Source organism: Eptatretus burgeri, chromosome 4, assembly GCF_056783735.1.
Source record: "Eptatretus burgeri isolate ZD-2024b chromosome 4, Ebu_testis_v1, whole genome shotgun sequence".
Classification (NCBI taxonomy): Eukaryota; Metazoa; Chordata; class Myxini; order Myxiniformes; family Myxinidae; genus Eptatretus; species Eptatretus burgeri.
The window spans coordinates 122301106-122324890 of record NC_140964.1 but is presented as its reverse complement, the minus strand read 5'-3'; the positions used below and the strand labels follow the sequence as shown (position 1 = coordinate 122324890).

General features: G+C 43.3%; 1 protein-coding gene across 1 annotated transcript in view; it reads left to right on the top strand.

The window, feature by feature from the left end:
* Positions 1 to 23785, top strand: part of SLC16A10 (solute carrier family 16 member 10) — a 99582-nt gene that overhangs the window by 13697 nt on the left and 62100 nt on the right. The window contains exons 2-3 of the mRNA XM_085879928.1: positions 3091 to 3235; positions 14702 to 14791. Of these exons, the coding sequence (XP_085736054.1) occupies positions 3091 to 3235; positions 14702 to 14791 (235 nt within the window). The remainder of the gene's footprint in view (positions 1 to 3090; positions 3236 to 14701; positions 14792 to 23785) is intronic.

The following is a 23785-nucleotide window of genomic DNA, read 5'->3' as shown; positions in this document are numbered from 1 at the left end:
GTTTGTTGAAATCCATTGTGAACCTTCTAACAGTTTATCATCCTTTTTAAGTTGAGTCGTGCATGTTTCTCTCTGTTTTTTTTTTACTTTAGCAGTTGTGTTTCCCACTGAACTTGGAAGTGTTCCATTTTGAAAAACTTGAAGGTGTGTTTTGACTTGCGTTCTATTCTTTGCGCCAATGTTTGATCTCTCTGCTCTGATTGTTGCATTTATTCACACTTTCCTTTCTTTTTCACTGCATGAAGCTGCTCGCCTTCAGAGGGCCCTCTCAGCTGCTTTATTCTTCTCTTTAGTTTATATTTTTTACTTTATTCTTCATATTCTTCCTTATTCAGTTTCTCTCAAATTTATTGATGTTTCAACTGCATTTTATGGCATTTCTCTGAAAAAGTGGCCTTCAGTAAAATTTATTTCAACCATTGCTGGGGCCGATCCATCCATCCATCGATCCATCCATCCATCGATCCATCCATCCATCCATTGGGACCATACTCTGTGCAGAGCGTTGGTGCTGCCTAAGCAGTCTCCTTGGCTATTGGACACAATCCTGGACGGGTCGCCACTCCGACACAGTATACCAGCATCCTGGTACTGATTTTGCCGACCTCAGAAGGATGGCAGGCAGAGTTAACCCCACCTGGTATTAATTCAACAGCCGAGTAGGATTTGAAATCAGGATCCTAAGGTCCCAAGCCCACCACCCTAACCATTAAGCCAACACCAGGCATGTGGGCCTATGCGGCCTATAAAACCATGTCATCGTGGTGAGGATAGCAGCCCATGATAACACGAGTGACTGTAATAAAGGAAAATTTGTTTCGTTTTCAGTTTAAATTTTCTAAAATACAACAGTATCAATTTCAACCAAACAATTTTTTTGTAATATGTGTGCATCTTGGTGGACCACAGGCGGCACACCGGGCTGTTGAGCCCCAATATGAGCCGAGTGTGCTAATAGCTGGAATTTGGATTTCGCTCTCGAATGGTCACGTGACCTCCCTAGTTTGTGCACGAACAAACGGTTCGTTTCCTAAGTATGGCGGGGACTTTTCTACCTGAGATGAGAGAACAAGATTGGCTCACAAACTGCCTCGGCACTTTCATGACAATAATCATAATAAATTATGACACACACACACACATGCACACGGAGAACTTTGGGGCCAGGTGGTCGAGTCGGAGAGCTTTCGGGACATCTCTTCACCAGATTCATTGGCCTCACCGGTCAGAGTCCAACTTCCCAACTGGCACCACTTGGCTGGATGCAGTTCTGCTCACTGCCATTGACAGTGTTCCGCACCGGACTCTATCAGGGCTGTACGAGCTGCAACTCTGGCTTCAGTGCCCCCCACCCCCTTCAGTGAGCCGAATGTTACTCCGCAGCTTTGTACCACTTCATCTCCTCCCTCTCCCCTTGGACAACATGTAATAATAAATGGGAGGTTGAAGGGAAGGGGAAACTGGATCCATGGTACAAGTGGCATCGTACTCCATATCCGCTGTGATTGGCTCACGCATGCGCATTTACAAATGACATATGCAGATGTGGCAACTTGTACATAAAGGTGGTTATGCGATGGCAGGTTACCACTCCTTCCGAGGAACTTTTCAATATGTTTCTCGTATTCCCCCCCCCCCCCTCCCCAACGATTTGACAGTGAGCCAGTTTAAAGCATTTTAGGCATTACTACGAAACGTGACTCATACTACAAACGTCATTTTACATCGTTTCGAAGTGTTTTAAACATTTTGTTTAACCTGTAAACATTCATAGGAGGCCGTTTCATGATGTGTTTATCACAGAAGGAAGGTGATCCTTTTCAAAAACATTTTGTCAGCTTAAAAATGATGACTTGGAGGAATAGTACAATGTGTCAAGGTTAGCGTTGGTGGGCAATTTGAACAACAGGTTTTATATCTATTGAAGGTTGACAAAGTTATACCAACTACCCATGGTAAGCAAAGTGAAGGTGACTCGGTTCTCACCCGTCTGTTTGTCTGTGAGCGGGATATCTCAAAACGTTATGAACGGATTCAGACAAAACTTGGTGGACAGGTTGGGAGTGTGTCAAGGACTAATCAATTCGACTTTGCTGAAGATCTGGATCCAGATACTATATAAATTTTTTTTAAAAAACTGATTCTTCACATATAGCATGATAATCGACATATAGCATGATATTTCAAAAAGTTCTGGATGAATTTTGACAAAACTTGGAGGATGAGTTGTGCAGGTGACAAGAACAATCCGATTAGATTTTGGTTCAGGTCGCGATGCAGATCCAGCACATCAGTGGGATACAAATCGTGTTTGGTCGAGCGGAGGGATGCGCACGACTGGGTGCCGTTCAAGTTTATCCCTTTAGTTCGGCAGAGGGAAGTTAGATCAGGATCTTAAATATGTATTTCTTGGTATCACTCATCATTGTGCCACATAAACACATTATGGCCCTTGCATGTCAGAAGCACAATCAATTCACTGTTAAAATGCTGAGCAGGCAGGATGCACATTTACCATGTACTCTGTTCTTTTGATTACCTGAGTCCTCCTTTATTGCAGATGAATGTACAATTTTGTTGATTAGGTGCTTGGCTGTGCCAATAACCTCTTCTGGGCTTGCTGTGACTCTTTACATTATGACCCTGTTGATAACTGCAGGAAGGTTTGTGCAAGGCCATTTTTGTGGAAACTGGGAGTACACGTGTTAGAGACTGGACCCAAATTACTAAACAGAGAAGCTGAACTTCAAATGAATGAATATTCTCAAACAAAACAAAAAATGGAATTTTTGAAAAATGATGAGTACCATCGACCGATTTGTTGTGATACCGCATTTGGATAAGTTTGTTTTTGGTGTATTTCTGTGCTCTGTTAATAAGTTACTTCTTCATGTGGCATTTGCACTGTCAGCAGTTCTGTTTTCTCAACTGATAATTTGTTTAGTACAAGTTGGAAATTAATTGATTGATGTATTCCAGTAATAATTTCTAAAATCTTGACACACATTCTCTTGTGTAACTTTGTGAATTGCCAATGGCCCACATTTCTTGTTGATGAAATGTTTTTTTTCTCCATATCCTCCATTCCAGCATGGGTGGGAGGCTTAGCCATGGGGGTGATCTTTGGTGGGTCTCCATTGGTTGCCATGACAACGGATCGCTTTGGCCCACGTATGACTGCAACCGTGGGCTCTTCTGTCGCCTTCCTTGGCTTGCTGTGCTCCGCTTTTGCCAGGTTACATGACCTTATCCTTTATCCATGCCTGAGTTCCTTGAACGTCACTTTATATTCGTAAACTTATTGTTTGAGATCTTGTGCGAGATGTTTGTGTGAGGAAACTTTGTAAAATGACCGGGTGGTGTCCCAATGTCCGAGCAGGCTGATGCAACCTGTGGAATGACTGGAAAGATCACTTTGATGAAGAGGTGAAATGGCAGGATTAATTTTTTTTTCACTAGAACAACGAGGCTCATGGAAAAGTAAGGTGGAATTGACAGTTGGGTGGCGGTGCAACAATTGGGCATAACCAGCAAAGGAATGAATGAACAGGAAAGGAAAAAGAGCCACTGAGAGAGAGACAGAGACAGACAGAGAGAGACAGAGACAGAGACAGACAGACGAAACCCTGAAACCAGAAAGTAAGAGGGTTGGGTTAGGAATGGTTAATGGGGGTAATAACGATTAAGGGTCAGGATGGGGGATGATGCGAGGTAGAATAGTATTTTTCAAGCAGCACTGCCTGCTTGAAGCCCTGGAGGGAAGAGTGAAAATGAACAACCTTGGGAAGGTGGTTCCATACACAGGAGAGGTGAAGAACCAAAATAGTTGTGGTGTGCAGTCAGCCTGGAGTTTGGAGGTTTAACTACAAGGGAGTTACTGGAAGAATGCGTACATTCTCGAGTGGCTGGGGAGGGTCGCAGGACTGAACTACAATGGTACTCGGGAGAGCGATTACCTCCGCCAGGCTGAGCAGTTTACATTTTGTATCCCACTGATAGGCCGGATCTGGATTCGGACAGGAACCAAAATCGAATCCGCTTGTTCTTGTCACCTAACCAACGAATCCACCTCGTTTTGTCATTCCTTGTCCACAACTTTTTGAGATATCGTGCTGTATATCGTTTTTGGTGCCATTTCTCAATGGTGAAGAATCATTAAAAAAAACATTGGATACTAATCGTAACCTCTGACCATCTTCGGTGGAGGAGTTAATGGAAGAGCAGAGGGAGTAATATCAGTGAAGAGGCAGTGAACCCGCCTCCCCCCCCCCAAAAAAAAACCTTGCGCTTCAACCTCATCACGGGAGATTCCAAAAATGTTGAGAGCTTTAGAATCCATAGAATCCAGGAAAGACAGATGTGATTCTGGGGAGCCAGCCCATGGGGAGAGCAGTACTCCATTGAGCTATGGACAAAGGCCTTGTCGACTGAGTGTGGTTCTGATTTTCCAAGGAAGGACTTGGATCGACCTCCGATGCCCATTCTGCAGCTGACTGAAGGTCAGCATTGTTATTTCGTTGGCCAAAGAGAGGTCATGGCTGAACATGCATTTTAAAATGCCTCCCTTAAATTTTCACAGGAAGAGCCGTCATTGTATTCTGCTTGGCAATGTCCATCTGGTATGCCAGGTCAGGTGATATCTGCAAGGTTCGCTTTCATAGGTCAGGTGGTGTCTGTAAGATTCACAGCAATATATAGACGGAGAGACTGAGAGATTCCAGTGTGATTGAATCGTTTATTCCGCCCTCATCATGGCACTCCTTCAAGCACACACACACACACCATACACATGCCAAGTACAGTGCTTCCCATTCCTTGCACTCAGTGAGTCCAAACACATAATGGAAGGGGATGTCTGCTCTCAGAAATAGAATTATACAATTAGCATCCATATCATTATAAGATAAGCCTGGTGTTGGCTTAACAGTAAGGTGGCTGTCTTAAGATCTTAGGGTCTTGAGTTCAAGCTGGAGTCAATTCAACTTTGTGAGCAATGGATGGAGTCAATCGGACGTTGATCAAGGTATGCTAACCATGTATACTAAGGAGAAGCTGATCTTTTAGGTGTTAACCCTTTGTCAGATGAAAAGAGTCTTAGCATACCTTGATCAACGTCCTGCTGATTCCATCCATTGTTCTACCTGTCCGCCAATGCAGATCAACACTAGCCTTCAAGAGCAAGACGAGTTCTTCATTCTACTTTGGTCATGAAGACTTGTTCAAAAGAACCAGCTAGCCCCATAATCATTGGTTTTTCTCTTTGGCATTTCCCCTTCAAGTGGAAGTAGAAAACATGCCACCTTCACTCTATCACCAGAAAAACGGGACAACATTACCCAACCTTGAAATAAGCTCTCCCAACACTGGAATATTTTTACCCAAATTAAAAAGTACCTTTCCTCCCCCTCCACCCCTCCCCCAGGCTTTTCCCAAAGGAAACGGGTGTTTCTCGTCAATGAAATTCATTCGCACCGCATAAATCGCACAAATTACAAGAACAGCCCAACGAGCGACTGAGAAAGCTCCGACTCCAACAACAGGATCAACTTTATTTTTTTTAATTGATCGCAGGATTCATTTTTTTGTGGTGGTGAGGGAATGGAGAGATGGAAGTCGGATGAGAGCAATGATCGTAGCAGGTCGGAAGCAAAAGAAAACAGCGCCTTCTTATTGTACAATAGGCCAAATAGGCGGCTGAATTTTTGCATGGACGCAGGTCAATTGAAGACGAATCCAGGGCAGGGCAGCCGGCTGATGCAACTGATGCACAAACTGTTGCCTGTGTAGAGGCATTAATCATGGAGGGTCGCGGTATTAATATCCTTGCAATATTCACAGAATTAAAAATTTGTCAAAGCAGTAACTATCACCAACATCCGCCCATTAGACTTGGGCTGCAGGTCCAGGATCTCAGCAAGATTGGTCCCCTCACCGCCTCTTTTGCATACCTCTTCACATAGTGTAACACGTGCACAAGTCATATTGTGCATTACGATCAATAAGGATATCCAGGATGAGTGTATGCGTATAATGTTGGGTCACAAATTCATTTCTCATCATACCCAAGCGGTTGTTTTACCGGCTGCTATTCAAACCTCCATATACCGAAGCGGCTGTTATACCGGCCACTATTCAAACCTCCATATACCCAAGTGGCTGTTTTCCGGCCGCTATTCAAACCTCCATATACCCTTGCGGCTGTTGTACCGGCCGCTATTCAAACCTCCATATACCTAAGCGGCTGTTGTACCGGCTGCTATTCAAATCTCCCTATACCCTTGTGGCTGTTTTACCGCTGCTATTCAAACCACCATATACCCTTGTGGCTGTTATACCGGCCGCTATTCAAACCTCCATATATCCTTGTGGCTGTTATACCAGCCACTATTCAAACCTCCATATACCCAAGCGGCTGTTTTACCAGCCGCTATTCAAACCTCCATATACCCAAGCAGCCTTTATACTGGCCGCTATTCAAACCTCCATATACCCTTGTGGCTGTTTTACCGCCGCTATTCAAACCTCGATATACCCTTTTGGCTGTCATACCGGCCGCTATTCAAACCTCCATATATCCTTGTGGCTGTTGTACTGGCCACTATTCAAACCTCCATATACCCAAGTGGCTGTTATACCGGCCACTATTCAAACCTCCAGATACCCAAGCGGCTGTTTTACAAGCCGCTATTCAAACCTCCATATACCCAAGCAGCCTTTATCCCGGCCGCTATTCAAACCTCCATATTCCCTTCGGCTGTTGTACCGGCCGCTATTCAAACCTCCATATACCCTTGTGGCTGTTTTACCGGCTGCTATTCAAACCTCCATATACCCAAGCGGCTGTTGTACCGGCCGCTATTCAAACCTCCATATTCCCTTCGGCTGTTGTACCGGCCGCTATTCAAACCTCCATATACCCTTGTGGCTGTTTTACCGGCCGCTATTCAAACCTCCATATACCCAAGCGGCTGTTGTACCGGCCGCTATTCAAACCTCCATATTCCCTTGCGGCTGTTGTACCGAGTCCGGAGGCAGTGGGAGAGGGGGAAGGGTACAAGTGTGGAGGTGTGAGTTGGAACTCTGAATGTTGGGACGATGACTGGCAAAGGGCGAGAGTTGGCTGATATGATGGAGAGAAGAAAGGTGGACATACTGTGTGTACAAGAGACCAAGTGGATGGGGAGTAAGGTTAGGAGCATTGGAGGTGGTTTCAAACTGTTCTACCATGGTGTGGATGGGAGGAGAAATGGTGTTGGGGTAATCCTGAAGGAAGATTATGTCAAGAGGGTATTGGAGGTGAGGAGAGTGTCTGACCGAGTGATGAGTGTGAAGTTGGAAATTGAAGGGGTGATGATGAATGTCATCAGTGCATATGCCCCACATATGGGGTGTGAGATGGAGTATAAAGAAGATTTCTGGAGTGAGTTAGATGAAGTGGTGGAGAGTGTATCCAAGGATGAAAGAGTGGTGATTGGAGCAGATTTCAATGGGCATGTTGGGGAAGGGAATAAAGAGGATGAGGAGGTGATGGGTAGGTACGGTCTCAACAAGAGAAATGTGAAAGGGCAAATGGTGGTAGAGTTTGCAAAAAGAATGGAAATGGCAGTGGAAAATACGTATTTCAAGAAGGAGGAGGAACACAGGGTGACATACAAGAGTGGAGGAAAGTGCACACAAGTGGATTACATCTTAAGCAGGAGATGCAACCTGAAAGAGATTAGAGACTGCAAGGTGGTGGCAGGGGTGAGTGCAGCTCGACAGCATCGATTGGTGGTCTGTAGGATGATTTTGGAGGTGAGGTTGAGGAAGAGAGCAAGGGCTGAACCAAGGACCAGATGGTGGAAGCTGAAGGAGGAAGACTGTTGCGTGAAATTTAGGGAGGAGGTGAGACAGGCGTTGGATGGTGGTAAAGACGGGTGGGATGATTGGGCAACTACAGCAGAAGTTGTGAGGGATATAGCTAGGAAGGTACTTGGTGTCACATCTGGACAGAGGAAGGAAGATAAGGAGACTTGGTGGTGGAATGAGGAAGTACAGGAAAGTATAAGGAAGAAGGGGTTGGCAAAAAAGAAGTGGGATAGTCAGAGAGATGAAGAAAGTAGGCAGAAGTACAAGGAGTGGCGGTGAAAGGCAAAGAGAGAGGTGGTAAAGGCCAAGGAAAAGGCATATGACGAGCTGTATGAGAAGTTGGATACAATAGAAGGGGGAAAGGATTTAAACCGATTGGCAAGACAGAGGGACCGAGCTGGGAAGGATGTGCTGCAGGTTAGGGTGATAAAGGACGTAAATGGGAATGTGCTGACGAGCGAGGAGAGTGTGTTGAGAAGGTGGATGGAATTCTTTGAGGAGCTCATGAATGGAGAGAGAGAGAGAGATAGAGATAGAGATAGAGATAGAGATAGATAGATCGTGACACTGGAAGTGGGGTGGATCAGTAAGGATGAAGTGAGGACTGCTATGAAGAGGATGAAGAGTTGAAAGGTGGTTGGCCCAGATGATATACCAGTGGAGGCATGGAAGTGCTGAGGAGAGATGGCAGTGGGGTTGTTAACCAAATTGTTTAATAAAGTCTTGGAAAGTGAGAGGATGCCGGAGGAGTGGAGAGTAAGTGTACTGGTTCCGATTTTCAAGAATAAGGGTGATGTGCAGAGCTGTGGAAATTACAGAGGGATAAAGTTGTTAAGCCACACCATGAAGTTGTGGGAAAGAGTAGTGGAAGCTAGGTTGAGAAGAGAGGTGACGATCTGTGAGCAGCAATATGGGTTTATGCCAGGAAAGATCACCACTGATGCGATGTTTGCTTTGAGAATGTTGATGGAGAAGTGTAGGGAAGGCCAGAGGGAGTTACATTGTGTGTTTGTGGATTTCCAGAAAGCTTATGATAGGGTGCCAAGAGAGGAGTTGTGGCATTGTATGAGGAAGTCGGGAGTGGTGGAGAAGTATGTGAGGATGGTGCAGGATATGTACGAGGACAGTGTGACAGCGGTGAGGTGTGCGGTAGGAATGACGGACCGGTTTAAGGTAAAAGTGGGATTGCACCAAGGATCGACTCTGAGCCCTTTCCTGTTTGCAATGGTGATGGACAGGTTGACGGACGAGATCAGACTGGAGTCTCCATGGACTATGATGTTCGCGGATGACATCATGATCTGTAGGGAGAGTAGGGAGCAGGCTGAGGCGAGCCTTGAGAGGTGCAGGTACGCACTGGAGAGAAGGGGAATGATAGTCAGTGGGAGTAAGACGGAGTACCTGTGCGTAAATGAGAGGGAGGGTGATGGTATGGTGCAGTTGCAAGGAGTTGAGGTGGGGAAGGTGGATGGGTTTAAATACTTGGGATCAACTGTCCAAAGTAATGGAAAGTGTGGGAGAGAAGTGAAAAAGAGAGTGCAGGCAGGATGGAGTGGGTGGAGAAGAGTTGCAGGAGTGATTTGTGACAGAAGGGTAGCTGCAAGAGTGAAGGGGAAAGTATATAAGACGGTAGTGAGACCAGCTATGTTGTATGGTTTGGAGGTGGTGGCACTAACAAAAAGACAGGAAGCGGAGATGGGGGTGGCAGAGTTAAAGATGCTGCGATTCTCGTTGGGAGTGACGAGGATGGACAGGATAAGGAATGAGAATATTAGAGGGACAGCGCAGGTTGGACGGTTTGGAGACAAAGTGAGAGAGGCGAGATTGAGATGATTTTGACATGTGCACAGGAAGGAAGAGGAGTATATCGGGAGAAGGATGCTGAGGATGGGGCCACCAGGCAGGAGGAGAAGAGGAAGGCCAAAGAAGAGGTTCATGGATGCGGTGAGGGTGGACATGCGGGTGGTTGGAGTGTCAATGGAAGATGTGGAGGATAGAGCGAAATGGAGACGGTTGATCCGCTGTGGCGACCCCTAACGGGAGCAGCCGAAAGAAGAAGAAGAAGAAGAAGAAGAAGAGTATTTGTACATTGTAATCAGTAACAAGAGTGCCAGTGAGCACAATATATGCCCGAACAAGAAGGTATATACAGAATTGTCCGACTACATGGAAAACAGCAATCCGGTTGCCATGGCAACCACTTTAGATGACGAACGTATGTCACGACACACCGTCTCCACATTCTGTACCTCTGTACCATATATGAAACATGAAAGTTGAAAACCTTGGGAGTTAGAGTGCGGACAGGAATGGATGGAAAACAGCATCCTGGTTGCCATGGCAACCACTTTAGATGAACGTATGTTGTGACACACCGTCTCCACAGTCTGCACCTATGTACCAAATATAAACGTGAAAGTTGAAAACTTTGGGAGATAGTGTGGACAGGAACGAACGGACGGACAGACAGACAGATGGACAGACGGACGACCGGTATCACATAACCGATATATATATATATATATATATATATATATATGTATATATATATATATATATATATATATATATATATATATATATATATATATATATATATATATATATATATATATGTATATATATATATATATATATATATATATATATATATATATATATATATATATATATATATATATATATATATATATATATATATATATATATATATATATATATATATATATATATATATATATATATATATCGGGCGTATAAAAAATAGTGTGGTAGATAAAAACATTAGAAAGGAAAAAATAACTTGCACCAAAAACTTTAACATTTTCACGCTCACGCCGGGGGTATCGCTATAGCTCTCTGTTCTTCGAACAGGCGAGCTAAAAATGCAAATTATTAATGTGACACATGTTTCTTGAATCACCAGTTCATGCTGTTAATATTGAGTCGTGTCGAACGTCGTCGGATTTTGCATACAGTGGAGCCAAACATTTGTTCTGTGGATCATTCGAGCTTTTGAAAATTTAGGATAAAGCAAGTCCGAAGACGACGATGGTTCACGAGCGGTATTTGACGATGTCGATTGCTTCAGAAGTCAAGTATGAGACAATGTGATAATTTTTGACCAAGTTATAAAATTGATCAACATGATGTGGTACGAGTGACAGGTTATTTGCTGCAAAATGTCGAAAACCCGGTTTCGTTCAACAACTTTCAAAATTTGACCTTTGCATAACCTTTAAAGGTCACAAAACAATGTTGTGGACATTAAAATAAGGAAACAGGATACGTGCTATAGCTTATTGGAGTTAGTTCGTCGAAGAAGGTCGAAAACCTGGTTCGATTCCCACAACTTTGAAAATTTGACCTTTGTGAACTTTAAAGGTCAAAGGTCAAGGATTATGACCTTTGGTGCAAAACTTCCTCTGGAACATTCCAGAACCAAGATAACGTCATGTAGGCTATATGGCATTTCGCACTCATCGGATTATCCATACTTTGATGAAATCAGCGTAAAAACAAACTTGAAGGGGGCGCCACGGGCAAGGTGTTCGAGATAGAGCAAAATGGTTTCAAGACATTAGGTGGGAAATGACCAAGATTATGCATAAAAAATATTGTCATCCGAGCTCTCAAAGTTTGGGCGGTCGTATGATTTTTATGTCAAAATTCGCAATTTTCTAAGTTCGTGACCTTGTGACCTTGACATTGGGACGAAAATGAAAAATCGAGCTCTGTTGGGCTGTGCAGGTGCCATTGGGCTAACCAAATACCAAAACCCCTGCCAGATTCGACAACCTCCTCGGAGAAGATGTAAATTGAAATCGGCTGGCGATCTAAAAACACAACTAGATCATGATATAAACCTCCCACCAAAATGTTATCAGGATCGGATCAAAACCCATGGAGTTATGCTTGTGACAGACAGACAGACAGACAAGCCGGTAGGCGGACATGGGTAGTCGATCACGTCAAATTTAGTCATTTTTCAGCCGTTACTAGCCAACAAAAGTGTCCATAGCAACGGTTCTTTCTCACACATAACTATACCAGTTTCACACCATGAACCATGAACCTACCGTACCAGTTTCATGTATATCTGACTCATAGTCTCTGAGATTTCACGAACTTCGTTTTTTTTGTTTTTTTCCACCAGGGTTCATTCAAAGTCTATCTTCTCCGACAGTTTTCATGGGAGCGGGCTGAATTTTTTGTCAAGGAGGCTGAATGTGTTGCCCACAAACTATCATAGTTTTAATTTTTGAATTTTGACATTTTAATTTTTTTAGAATTTTTTGAAAATTTCAAAGGCCCTTTGCGAGGCCACCGAGGGGTCCATAGCAACGGTTCTCAAATGCGCACAACTAGGTCATGGTATGAACCTACCACCAGAGTTTCATCAAGTTCTGCCGACGATTAACGGAGTAGTGGTCTGGACAGACAGACAGACATAACGACAGAAAACCTGACAATAAGGGTAGATAGATCGACTACCCAACAGACAGACACAGACATAACGAATATAGTGGTCACTTACTGACTCGTGAACCAACAAATGGCCCAATTCGAATTCAGGACACTGCAAATGCAGTGTGGTATGAACATAATTCTGTTTTACAATTACATTATAATGAAACATTCCACTTTGTTAAGTTGCCTTTCGAAGTTGGAAATACTGTTGAAGCACATCTGTTTGTTTCACCGCATGGAACACAGACTTTCAATGCGTGCACCAATCGCACATCCTCCTGCTGCAGGACAGCATGGGACAAGGTATACTAAATGCAGATTGCTGAGCTAAAAGCACTGCATTGTGTATCAAACATAAAGATAAAGGAAGGATTAACTGGACTAGAGGGTGTATGATAAATTTGTTGGTGTCGGTTGCCATGCAAGCTGATCAGCACGCATTGTGGGTTCGAAACTGGGAGCCAGAGCACACACGTACTGGATGCTAGCATGAGTGTTACATACGTGCCAGCGACAACCCAAACATTGTTATCTAAGGTCGACACAAACTTCGATTTTTGCCATTGTTTTCCAAGCAAAACTAAACTATCTGAATCAAACGCACAGTGTGGCGGAGGTTAAGTAATTCCAAAGTGAAAAGTATTGCGGTCGATGGTACGCCATCACAAATCCCCACACCTCCCACCTTAAGCAAAGTTGAAAGATGGCAAAAAGTTCCTCCAGGAATGATGCAATATCAAATTTTGAGTTGAATTTTTTTTTCTCCTGTTTTCACTCCTGTGACCCTAAGTCTCCCCACCCCTGGGCCATGAACTGGGGGTCAAATCCAAAATAATCGTACCATGTTTCATGCGTCCTGCAATGTTGATTGCATACACAAAGTTTCATTCAGTGTTTAACTAGAAGGGTATTTGGGAGAGCGCATACCTCCGCCACGAAATTCCTGATCCGTGAGAACATATCGGGCCCAATACATTTTTGAAATATCATGCCATACAGTCCTATATCGTTTTTGGCCCCGTCCCTCAATGGTGAAGAATCACTTTTAAAATTAAATAATTCTCGTATCCAGATCCAGATTCGGATCTTCAACAAAATCGAATCAATTCGTCCTTGTGACACACCTAACCTGTCCACCAAGTTTCGTCCGAATCCGTCCACAACTTTTTGAGATATCTTGCCTTATATCATATTTGGTCCCATTTCTCGGTGGTGAAGAATCACTGAAAAAATTCCAGTATCCGGATCTAGATCTTCACCAAAATCGAATCCGTTTGTCCTTGTCACACACCGAACCTGTCCACAAAATTTCTTCCGGATCCCTCGACAACTTTTTGAGATATCCTGCACACAGACAGACAAACAAACAGACAGAAAGGGGTGAAAACATAACTTCCTTCACCTTCGGTGGCGGTTGTAAAAATGTGCTCGTCATTGCATTTTTTTGGTATTTAACCTTTTGACCCTGCCTCAGGGGGCAGAGCCAAAAATGGTACTGCTCTCACATCTTCTTAGCCATGTGTCGATCATAACTATCAAGTTTGGTGAATTTCTGCACAACCATTTTGGAGGAAATAATGTGTGACGGACGGACAGATGAATGGGCAGACAGATAGATGGACAGACAGACAGAGCCAATTACAATATACAATATACAATGTACCCCACCCCACCCTCCCCTTTTTCTTACAAAAGTGTGGGGGTAATAATCTCCAGGATTAATATAATTACACAAGGATAAATATTATGGAATGTGAATTTGTGAGGCAGCACTGCTTAATTGCAGAAATCTCAATCTCAAGGAAGGAACAGAGTTTAATTCAATGCAGCTTGAGTACATCACGGTCCAGATGAATGGATTCTTGTTCTGCATGAGCATTTAGAGCAGTGGCCAACCAACGCTACACCGACATCTACACACGCAAGTCATTCCAATATCGATGTACGGTACATGAAAAACTCGATTTTTGAACATGGCTCGGTAAAGTGTTCCACGACCCCTGAAACACCCGTTCTCAGATTAATGCACGAATTCCATTCACCCAGCAGTTCCTCCTCCTGTTGATTTAACTTCACGGGACCGGTTGCTGAACGTGCTATTTGACTGATCAAGTGGTATTTGGTACTGTGGTATATGCTGAAAATAACGGGACTTCACTGCATTTATTATTACAGATGGCATGTACCCCTGATTGTGGAATCCCATTCTGGGCCTTTTCTACCTTGACACATTCCTGTGTGTTTCATGCAGCTCGAACCATTTTGATGCCAATGGTCTTCCATGGATTTCATCATTTTTCACATCCACTGTTTTAATCTACAGCGGTGCGTTAGAATTTGCAAAATGTTTTGCATTTATGCAATATTTTTCCTCTTTTTGCAGGTCTCTTCCTGTGCTGTATGTGACTTACTCCCTCATCTTCGCCTGTGGTGCTTCATTCGCATATCAGCCATCGTTGGTCATCCTTGGCCGGTAATGTTCGGTTCATTATTTAAGCATTTTACACATCCAACTGCTGAAAATGGGGCCAATTTGATAGCTCTGAGATTTCAGACTCACCATTCAGCTGTCATAGTCGATGTGAAAATTTTGACCCTACAATAAACTGTTATCTTGGTGATTCGCAGCTTCTGTCCATCCGTCCAGAGGGATATCGAGCTGGGTGTCCTGTTTGCAAGCATTTGCTACTTGAGATTAAAAATTCCAGTTCCTTTTTAAACGAGTAGGTCAGTGTGTCATAGCCTGGCCAAATTGCAAATTATTGTACAAACTTACAACACCCAACTACAGAGTGACGATGACAACTTGTGGGTGGACTGCTTCACTCCATGAAGAAGGAGTTGCACACCTTCATCATGATTACGACCACTGACAATAATTAATTGCCTCTTCTTCTTTTGTGAGGATGAGCTTGGTTTGTGAAACTGTGCCCCAATGGGCTAGATATCGATTTACTTCTGTTAAACCAGAAGGGGAGCTGAGAAGTTTTCATCTTTTTTATATTTGGAAGGTCATAGCCATAAGATGAATCAGTCAAGAGATGAGAAAACTTTGAATTACAACTGCCGCCAAAGGTGGACGGAGGTTATGTTTTCACCCCTGTCAGTTTGTCTGTGAACAGTATATCTCAATAAGTTGTGGACTGATTTGGACGAAAATTTGTGGACAGGTTGGGTGTTTAACAAGGATGAATTGTTTAGACTTTGGGGAAGATCCGCATCAGGATACGAGAATTTTTCTGTGATTCTTCACCATTGAGAGATATGGACAAAAACAATACATAGTATGATATCTCAAAAAGTTACGGATGGATTTGGACAAAAACAATACGTAGCATGATATCTCAAAAAGTTATGGATGGATTTGGACAAAAACAATATATAGCATGATATCTCAAAAAGTTATGGATGGATTTGGACAAAAACAATATATAGCATGATATCTCAAAAAGTTATTGATGGATTTGGACAAAAACAATATGAAGCATGATATCTCAAAAAGTTACGGATGGATTTGGACAAAAACAATACATAGCATGATATCACAAAAAGTTATGGATGGATTTGGACAAAAACAATACGTAGCATGATTTCTAAAAAAGTTATGGATGGATTTGGACAAAAACAATATATAGCATGATATCTCAAAAAGTTATTGATGGATTTGGACAAAAACAATATGAAGCATGATATCTCAAAAAGTTACGGATGGATTTGGACAAAAACAATACATAGCATGATATCACAAAAAGTTATGGATGGATTTGGACAAAAACAATACGTAGCATGATTTCTAAAAAAGTTATGGATGGATTTGGACAAAAACAATATATAGCATGATATCTCAAAGTTATGGATGGATTTGGACAAAAACAATGCATAGCATGATATCACAAAAAGTTATGGATGGATTTGGACAAAAACAATACGTAGCATGATTTCTAAAAAAGTTATGGATGGATTTGGACAAAAACAATATATAGCATGATATCTAAAAAAAGTTATGGATGGATTTGGACAAAAACAATACGTAGCATGATTTCTAAAAAAGTTATGGATGGATTTGGACAAAACAATATATGGCATAATATCTCAAAAAGTTATGGATGGATTTGGACAAAACAATATATGGCATAATATCTCAAAAAGTTATGGATGGATTTGGACAAAAACAATACATAGCATGATATCTCAAAAAGTTATGGATGGATTTGCACAAAAACAATATATAGCATGATATCTCAAAAAGTTATGGATGGATTTGGACAAAAACAATATATAGCATGATATCTCAAAAAGTTATGGATGGAATTGGACAAAAACAATTTATAGCATGATATCTCAAAAAGTTATGGATGGATTTGGACAAAAACAATATATAGCATGATATCTCAAAAAGTTATGGATGGATTTGGACAAAAACTATTTATAGCATGATGTCTCAAAAAGTTATGGATGGATTTGGACAAAAACTAATTATAGCATGATATCTCAAAAAGTTACAGATGGATTTGGACAAAAACAATACGAAGCATGATATCTCATAAAGTTATGGATAGGTTTGGACAAAAACAATTTATAGCATGATATCTCAAAAAGTTATGGATGGATTTGGCCAAAATTTGGTGGACAGGTTAGGGTGTTTAACACGGACGAATTGATTAGATTTTGACGAACATCTGGAACCAGATACGAGAATTTTTTTTAATTTCAGAAGTGATTCTTCACCATTGAGAGATTGGGACAAAAACAAAATATAACACAATATCTCAAGGTAGCAGATGGATTTGGACGAAATATGGTGGACAGATTGGGTGTGCAACAAGGAAAAATAGATTCTTCTTGGTAAGGCCAGGATCAACAGGATGGCTGAGTCATCTGCACAGGCCAGTTTCATACCCGAAGTGTATGGCAAGTCAGCTGTTTTGAGGTTGAAAGGTGCTGGAGCAATAACGGACCCTTAGGGGATGCCATTCTTAAGGGTCCTCGTCTGGCTGGGTAGTTCATATTATCAGCACCCCAAAATAGCAGATGGAGGTGATCTCATTGATGATTTGTACTATGCATCAGTCTTGAAGAGCATTATATCGCTTAAGTAGCAGGCCACGGTGCCATACCATGTTATAGGCAGATGAGCGATCAATCATGAGTGCACTCCATCTCTTGTTGGCCTCAAAATCATCCTCAATATTTTCTGTGACAGCCAGCACCTGATGTTCTACGCTCCTGAAACCTGCTTGTTCATTGGGGAGAACTTGCCTGAGCAGTGGCTCAATCCTGGTCAGGATGACCCTTTCAAACAACTTGAAGGGAACCGACAGGAGGGAAATTTGGTGTTAGCTCTTTGAGTCGTTTTTTGGCTTGTTTGAGTTGGGGATAGCTACAATGTTAGCTCTCTTCCAGAGCAGTGGGACTCGAGCTATTGCTAGGCAGTGACAAGAAGGTCCTCAACCAGTCGAGAAGAAGAGAACCTGCACTGATGAGCTGTTGAGCATGAATGTTGTCTGGGCCTGGGGTCTTACCACACTTGAGTTTATCAATTACAGTCAAGTTCAGATGGTGAAACTTCTTTGGCGAGGCCAGGATCAACAGATGGTGAGCGCCTAATCTCCTGAGGTTTGGACTTGACATTGCGGAAGAAAGCTTTATCCAGCTGCCAATATTTGCCATTGTTTACGAGTGCACAGGCAATTAAATCCAGAGTAACAGGGGAGGGTCATTGTTCTGCTGTTCTCCCAGTTATGCGATTGATCAGCTGCCAAGCTTTGTGGCTTGAGTGGGTAAAATTGATACTTTCAACAGCTTCTCACCATCATGACTTGCGAACCTCATCCAATGGGGATTTCAGCTTGTCTGCTGCATGAGAGGCTTCCCTCTCATTAGGTGCATGGGTTAAGCCTTTCACACTCGGGATCCCAACCTGGTATGTATGTTGTGCGGCAGCCATGAGGAATGAAGGACTGAGAGGCTACACTGATGCCATCACAAAAATAAATATATGTCTCCTCGATGTTGAGGGAGTCTGGGGGACGAAGTGTGGCTGCATTGTCATCTGTCATTTCCCTGTAGTCATCCCAGTCCACCTTGTGGAAATTCCATTTCTTAGCTGGAATGGAGGGTGTTGGGGCCAGTAGATGGGCTCCCTTAATGAGGACAGGTCTGTGGTGAGAGTGGAAAGTGATGTAAAACCAGGCTTGTAGGTGTTGCAACGCTGTCGCCCTGCCACCAAGACAGATCAGGGTTTGTAGTGGTGTTCCAGCAGCTTGAGTGGAAACTTCTGGTTCACGACGATCAAAAAGGTTCACTTTCTGGTTCTGGCAAGGCAGTTGTCCTGAAACAACTTGCCTTTGCCTCATGGAAAGCAAACTCAACTGAGGGTAATCTCATTTCCTTCCATAAAGCTTGGAACAAGTGTGTATCTACCCTCAGGAGAGCCAGAAAACAACATCTTTCTCAGCCCAAGTCTGAACTCTCAAACCTCTCTCCCTCCTCCAAATCCTGGTGGCATCTAATCAAATCTGTCTCTGGTGTATGTTCCCCCTCCATCCCCTCCCTTACCTCAAATGGCCTCACTGCTGATACCGCACATGAAAAGGCTGAATGCCTAAATTTGGTGTTTGCATCGAAATATTGTGTCCAAACCCCATCGCTTTCTGTAGCCACCTTACCCAGTCGCACCCAACTGTCCCTGGACTTTGTGTTCTTTTCTTCTGACAAGGTGGAGAGCTTGCTGTCAAACCTCAACGCAGATTCTGCAACCGGTCCAGACGGCATCAGCCCACGTGTCCTAAAAACCTGCTCTTCTGCTCTTGCTCACCCTCTCTCTGTTCTATTCAGCCTCTCATTTGCTCAAGGTCTTCGCCATCTGCTCGGAAATCAACAAACATTACTGCCCTGCATAAAAAAGGCGCAAAAACAGATCCCTGCAACTACAGACCAATCAGCCTTCTCCCAATTATCAGCAAGGTTATGGAATCCATCATCACTTCAGACATTAAATCCTTCCTCTTCTCCAATGGCTTGATTTCCAATCATCAATTTGGTTTCAGAGCAGGTCACTCTCCACTGGATATGCTGCTTCTGCTTGCCCAACAATGCATGGAGGTCCTCAATGCCGGACATGAAATCAGAGTCATATCCATGGACATATCGCGTGCTTTTGACACGGCCTAGCACCCTGCCCTGTTCACCAAACTCCCTGCCTATGGTATCCAAGACCATCTCCACTCTTGGCTCGCAGACTTCCCCTCCTGGCGCAGTCAACGTGTGACCCTATATGGAGTTCTTTCATCCCCTCTTCCTGTCCAGGCTGGAGTTCCTCAAGGTATAGTTCTGGGCCCTGTTCTTTTTCTGGTTTTCATCAATGATCTCTCCGACTCTCTGGAAAATCCTCTATATCTCTTTGCTGATGACTCCACCCACTGCCGTACCATCTGTCATCCCTCAGACCGGCAAGCAGCAGCTTCTTCGCTCACTGCAGATCTGGGTAAAATCACAAACTGGTCCAACACGTGGAACATGTCTTTCAATCCGGACAAATCTCTCACTCTCACTATGTCTCTCCGAAAGAACCGTTTGGACCCCCCCCCCACCACCCCCATCTACTTTCTCAACAATCCTCTGGAAGAACTCCTTTCTTTCAAGCTTCTGGGTCTCCCTATCTGCCATGATCTTTCCTGGGAAAGCCACATTTCAAACCTGGCCTCCAAAGCCAGTCGCTGACTGGGAATCCTCCATCGTGCAAAGTCCTTCCTCGGCCCACCTGAACTCCTGACCACATACAAAGCTTTCATCCACAGCCTGATGGAGTACTGCTCTCTCCTCTGGGCTGGTGCTCCTGCCTCCCACCTTTGTCAGCTTCACGCTGTGGAAACCAAGGCATTTCGGATCATTGGCATCTCCTGCGATGAGGATGAGTCTTGGGCCTCTCACTCTCTCACCGCAGGCTGGTCGGTGGTCTTTCTGTCTTCCACCGTCTCCTCTCTGGCCTCACCCCCCTCTGCTGTTTCTGCGATTTGTCCCCACCATATTTCTGCAGGGCGCTCAAGGTCCGACAACATCCCCCTTCTGGTAAAATTACCAAAATCACGAATCACTGCTCACCTTCATTCTTTCATTCCTCATTTTTCCCACCTTTGGAATAAACTTCCTCACTCTATTCAATCCCATTCTTCCCTCCAGGTCTTCAAAACAGCTGTTCACCACCACCTCTTATCCCCCATCCAAATCCTCGATCTTTTCTACCTCCGATAATCCACCCAAACCCACCTCCTTCAAATTCGCTGCTTTCCTTCCTGAAAGTCCCTGTAATGTCCATGTTGTATACCCCGTGTACCCCGCCTCATCCCTCTCCCTTCCATGGATCTAATGTCTCTGTTCCCCACTGCTTTGCCCTTCCCTCTCCCGCCCCTCTTGTCTCATGCCCCCCCCCCTTGCTGTGCGTTGTGTGTTAGCTCTCATTCAAGCCTCGACAAGGTAAACAAACAAAAAAAAATAAACCAATGTCACCCGCAGGGTGACCCGTATCTTGCCAAAAGGTGACCACGTGTGACTTCTTGAAGGTCACACTGAGGTAAACAGAGCTGCTATCCACCAGGAGCGACTCCTTGAAGAATATCTGCCTACGAGAGATTCCGATGAGAATCGTTCTACAGAGTAACCATGAAAAATATGCGTTTGCCTCATAACGTCACCAAATGATGTCATAATGTCTCAAGCTTGACATATCTAGAAAGCACTCATCGAGGTGTTCAATTTGAGGTACTACACGATATGGTTCCTAAAACTTGAAAATTTGACCTTGGGGTCAAATATGTTTGACCTTAGGCGCTAACCATGAAGGTCAAGGTCAATCGCCACCAAAAATTAATCAGCTGAGCGCCAGACCATGAACTATATTCCCATGAAGTTTGAAGACGATCCGATCAAAATTACTCAAAAGATAAGGGTTTCGTCGACTCCCCTGATTTGCACCAAAGTGACCTTGACCTTTGACCTTGACCTTCAAAATTTTGTGCACTGAAAGGGACCTCTATAGGCCTCTGATATGCGAAGTTACAAAAATTTCCAATGATAACTGTGCTCTGCAGAATTTTTTATATGTGATTACAGACAAAAAAAAAATAATAATAAAAAACATACAAGCTGACTAACATATCTTGCAAAACTTCGTTTTGGCAAGATAATAAAAAAACAGAGAAGAGTGAGATCACATTGGGATGCCCAGTTACAAAGGACCTCACCGTTTGCAGTGGTGTAGTTGTGTTCCTCCCGTTCCTCTGAACCCTAATGCCTTACATACATAAAAAATGTCTTGTTGTTATGTTTACTATATTTAGCTGTCTTTTTCATATGCCTGTACTTTTTCTCCATTCTTTTTTTTTTTTCTTTTTTTTCCCCATTTCTTCAATATCTCCAAAACTGACTCTTCATTGAATATGAACACTTCTTCCTTCTTCCTTTAAAAGCATTGCCAAACATTTTAAAATGCTTCACTTTCCTTTGTCTCTGTCAGGAGTACACCACATGTTCTTCTTCCAAACGTCCTTTTTGTATTATTATTATTATTATTCACAAAGATTATTGTCCAAAACAGTCAACGAAGCAGTTGTACCATCCTCCAAAGTGGTGACGACTCCATCTACATCTCTCTCAGACAATATGGACCAACATTTAATCACTCATCCCAACTGTTTTCCTCACATGTGGCGATTTGAATTATCACCATACAACTTGGCTGGGTGTTAGTACCTATCTGTCTCACGAGTCATGGCACTTCAGCAAAGGACTTCTGTGACTCTATGGGACAGACTCAATCGGTGAACTTTCCAACCTGGACTTCTCCCCATGGCAAATACTCCCTTCTGGACTTGGTGATGACTAACTTTCCCACAAATGTCTCATGCTCTTCTGCTCCAATTGGTTCATCTGATCACGTGCTTGTGACAGTCAACATCTCTCTGGCAATTGTCGTAGAGCTGCCTCAACATCAGCAAGTCTGGAATATCACTCTGGCAGATTGGCAGGGATTTCAAGCAGCCACGTCGTTTTGACAGGACTGGTCTCCCATATCTACTGCTCCTGATATTAATTCAGCCTGGGAATTCTTCCACTGAAACCTGTTCTCTTTTATGCACAGATTCATCCCATCTCATCTTAAATTATCCTGCCCTTTTTCCCCCCTATGGTGCACCAAATTATATGGTGAGGCAGTTGTTCTGAAACGACTTGCCTTCTCTTCCTGGAAAGCAAACCCGATTGAAGGTAATCTCAACTCATTCCATAATGTCCGCAACAAGTGTGTCCACTCTCAGGACAGCCAGAAAACAATGTCTGTCCAATGTCAAGATTGAACTTTCAAACTTGTGTCCCCCCTCTAAAACTTGGGGGTGTCTTGTTAGGTCTGTCAACGGAGTATGCTCTTCCTCCATTTATTTACTCTCTTCAAATGGCACCACAACCGACTCCGTTCATGAGAAGGCCGAATACCTCAATTCTGTGTTTGCTTCCAAACCTTCTGTTCCAGACCACTCTCTCATTGTACCCACCCTTCTTTGTCGCATTCAACTGCTCCTGGACCCGAGAAGGACCTGAGAAGGTCACAACCTTCGACTCTGATTCAACAAATGGACCAGACAGCATTTACTTGCCTGTCCTAAACAGCTGCTCTGCTGCTCTTGCACATCCTCTCTCTGCCATTTTCACCCTGTTATTTACCATAAATAATCTTCCATCTGCTTGGAAATCAGCAAAAATCATAGCATTACATAAAAAGGTGCAAAAATCAATACCCTTCACTGCAGATCAATTAGCTTTCTTCCCATCATCAAGTTCATGGAATCCATCATCGCAGTTCATACGAAATCCTTCCTTTTCTCCAAAAACCTCATCTTAGTTCAACAATTTGGAAAAAGACCTGTTCACTCTGCCTTACATGATGCTGCTCCTACTCTCCAACAATGAATGGATGCCTCAATGTCAGATATGAGATCAGGGCCATCTCTCGAGACATATTGTGAGCTTTCAATACAGTCTGGCATCCAATGTTGCTTTCTAAACTCTCTGAAAATGGCATCCAAGGCCAACTCAACACATGGCTTACTGACATCCTCTACTCTCGTAGCCAACGTGTGGCACTCAATGGAATTATTTAATCTCCTCTTCCTGTTGAGGCTGGAGTGCCCCAAGGCAGTGTTCTGGGCCCAGTCCTATTCCTAATCTTCATCATCGATCTCTCTGACTTTTTGAAAAACTCCCTTTTATATTTGCTGATGATGACTCCACCCTCTGCGATGACAACCCTCATCCTTCAAATAGGCAAGCAGCAACGTCTTCCCTGTCTTCAGATCTTGACAAAATCATAAGCTGGTCAAATACGTGGAACATGGCTTTCAATCAAAACCCTCCTATCTACTTTTCAACTTGAGGAAGTTCAGTCATTCAAACTCCTGGGTCCCACTATCAGTCA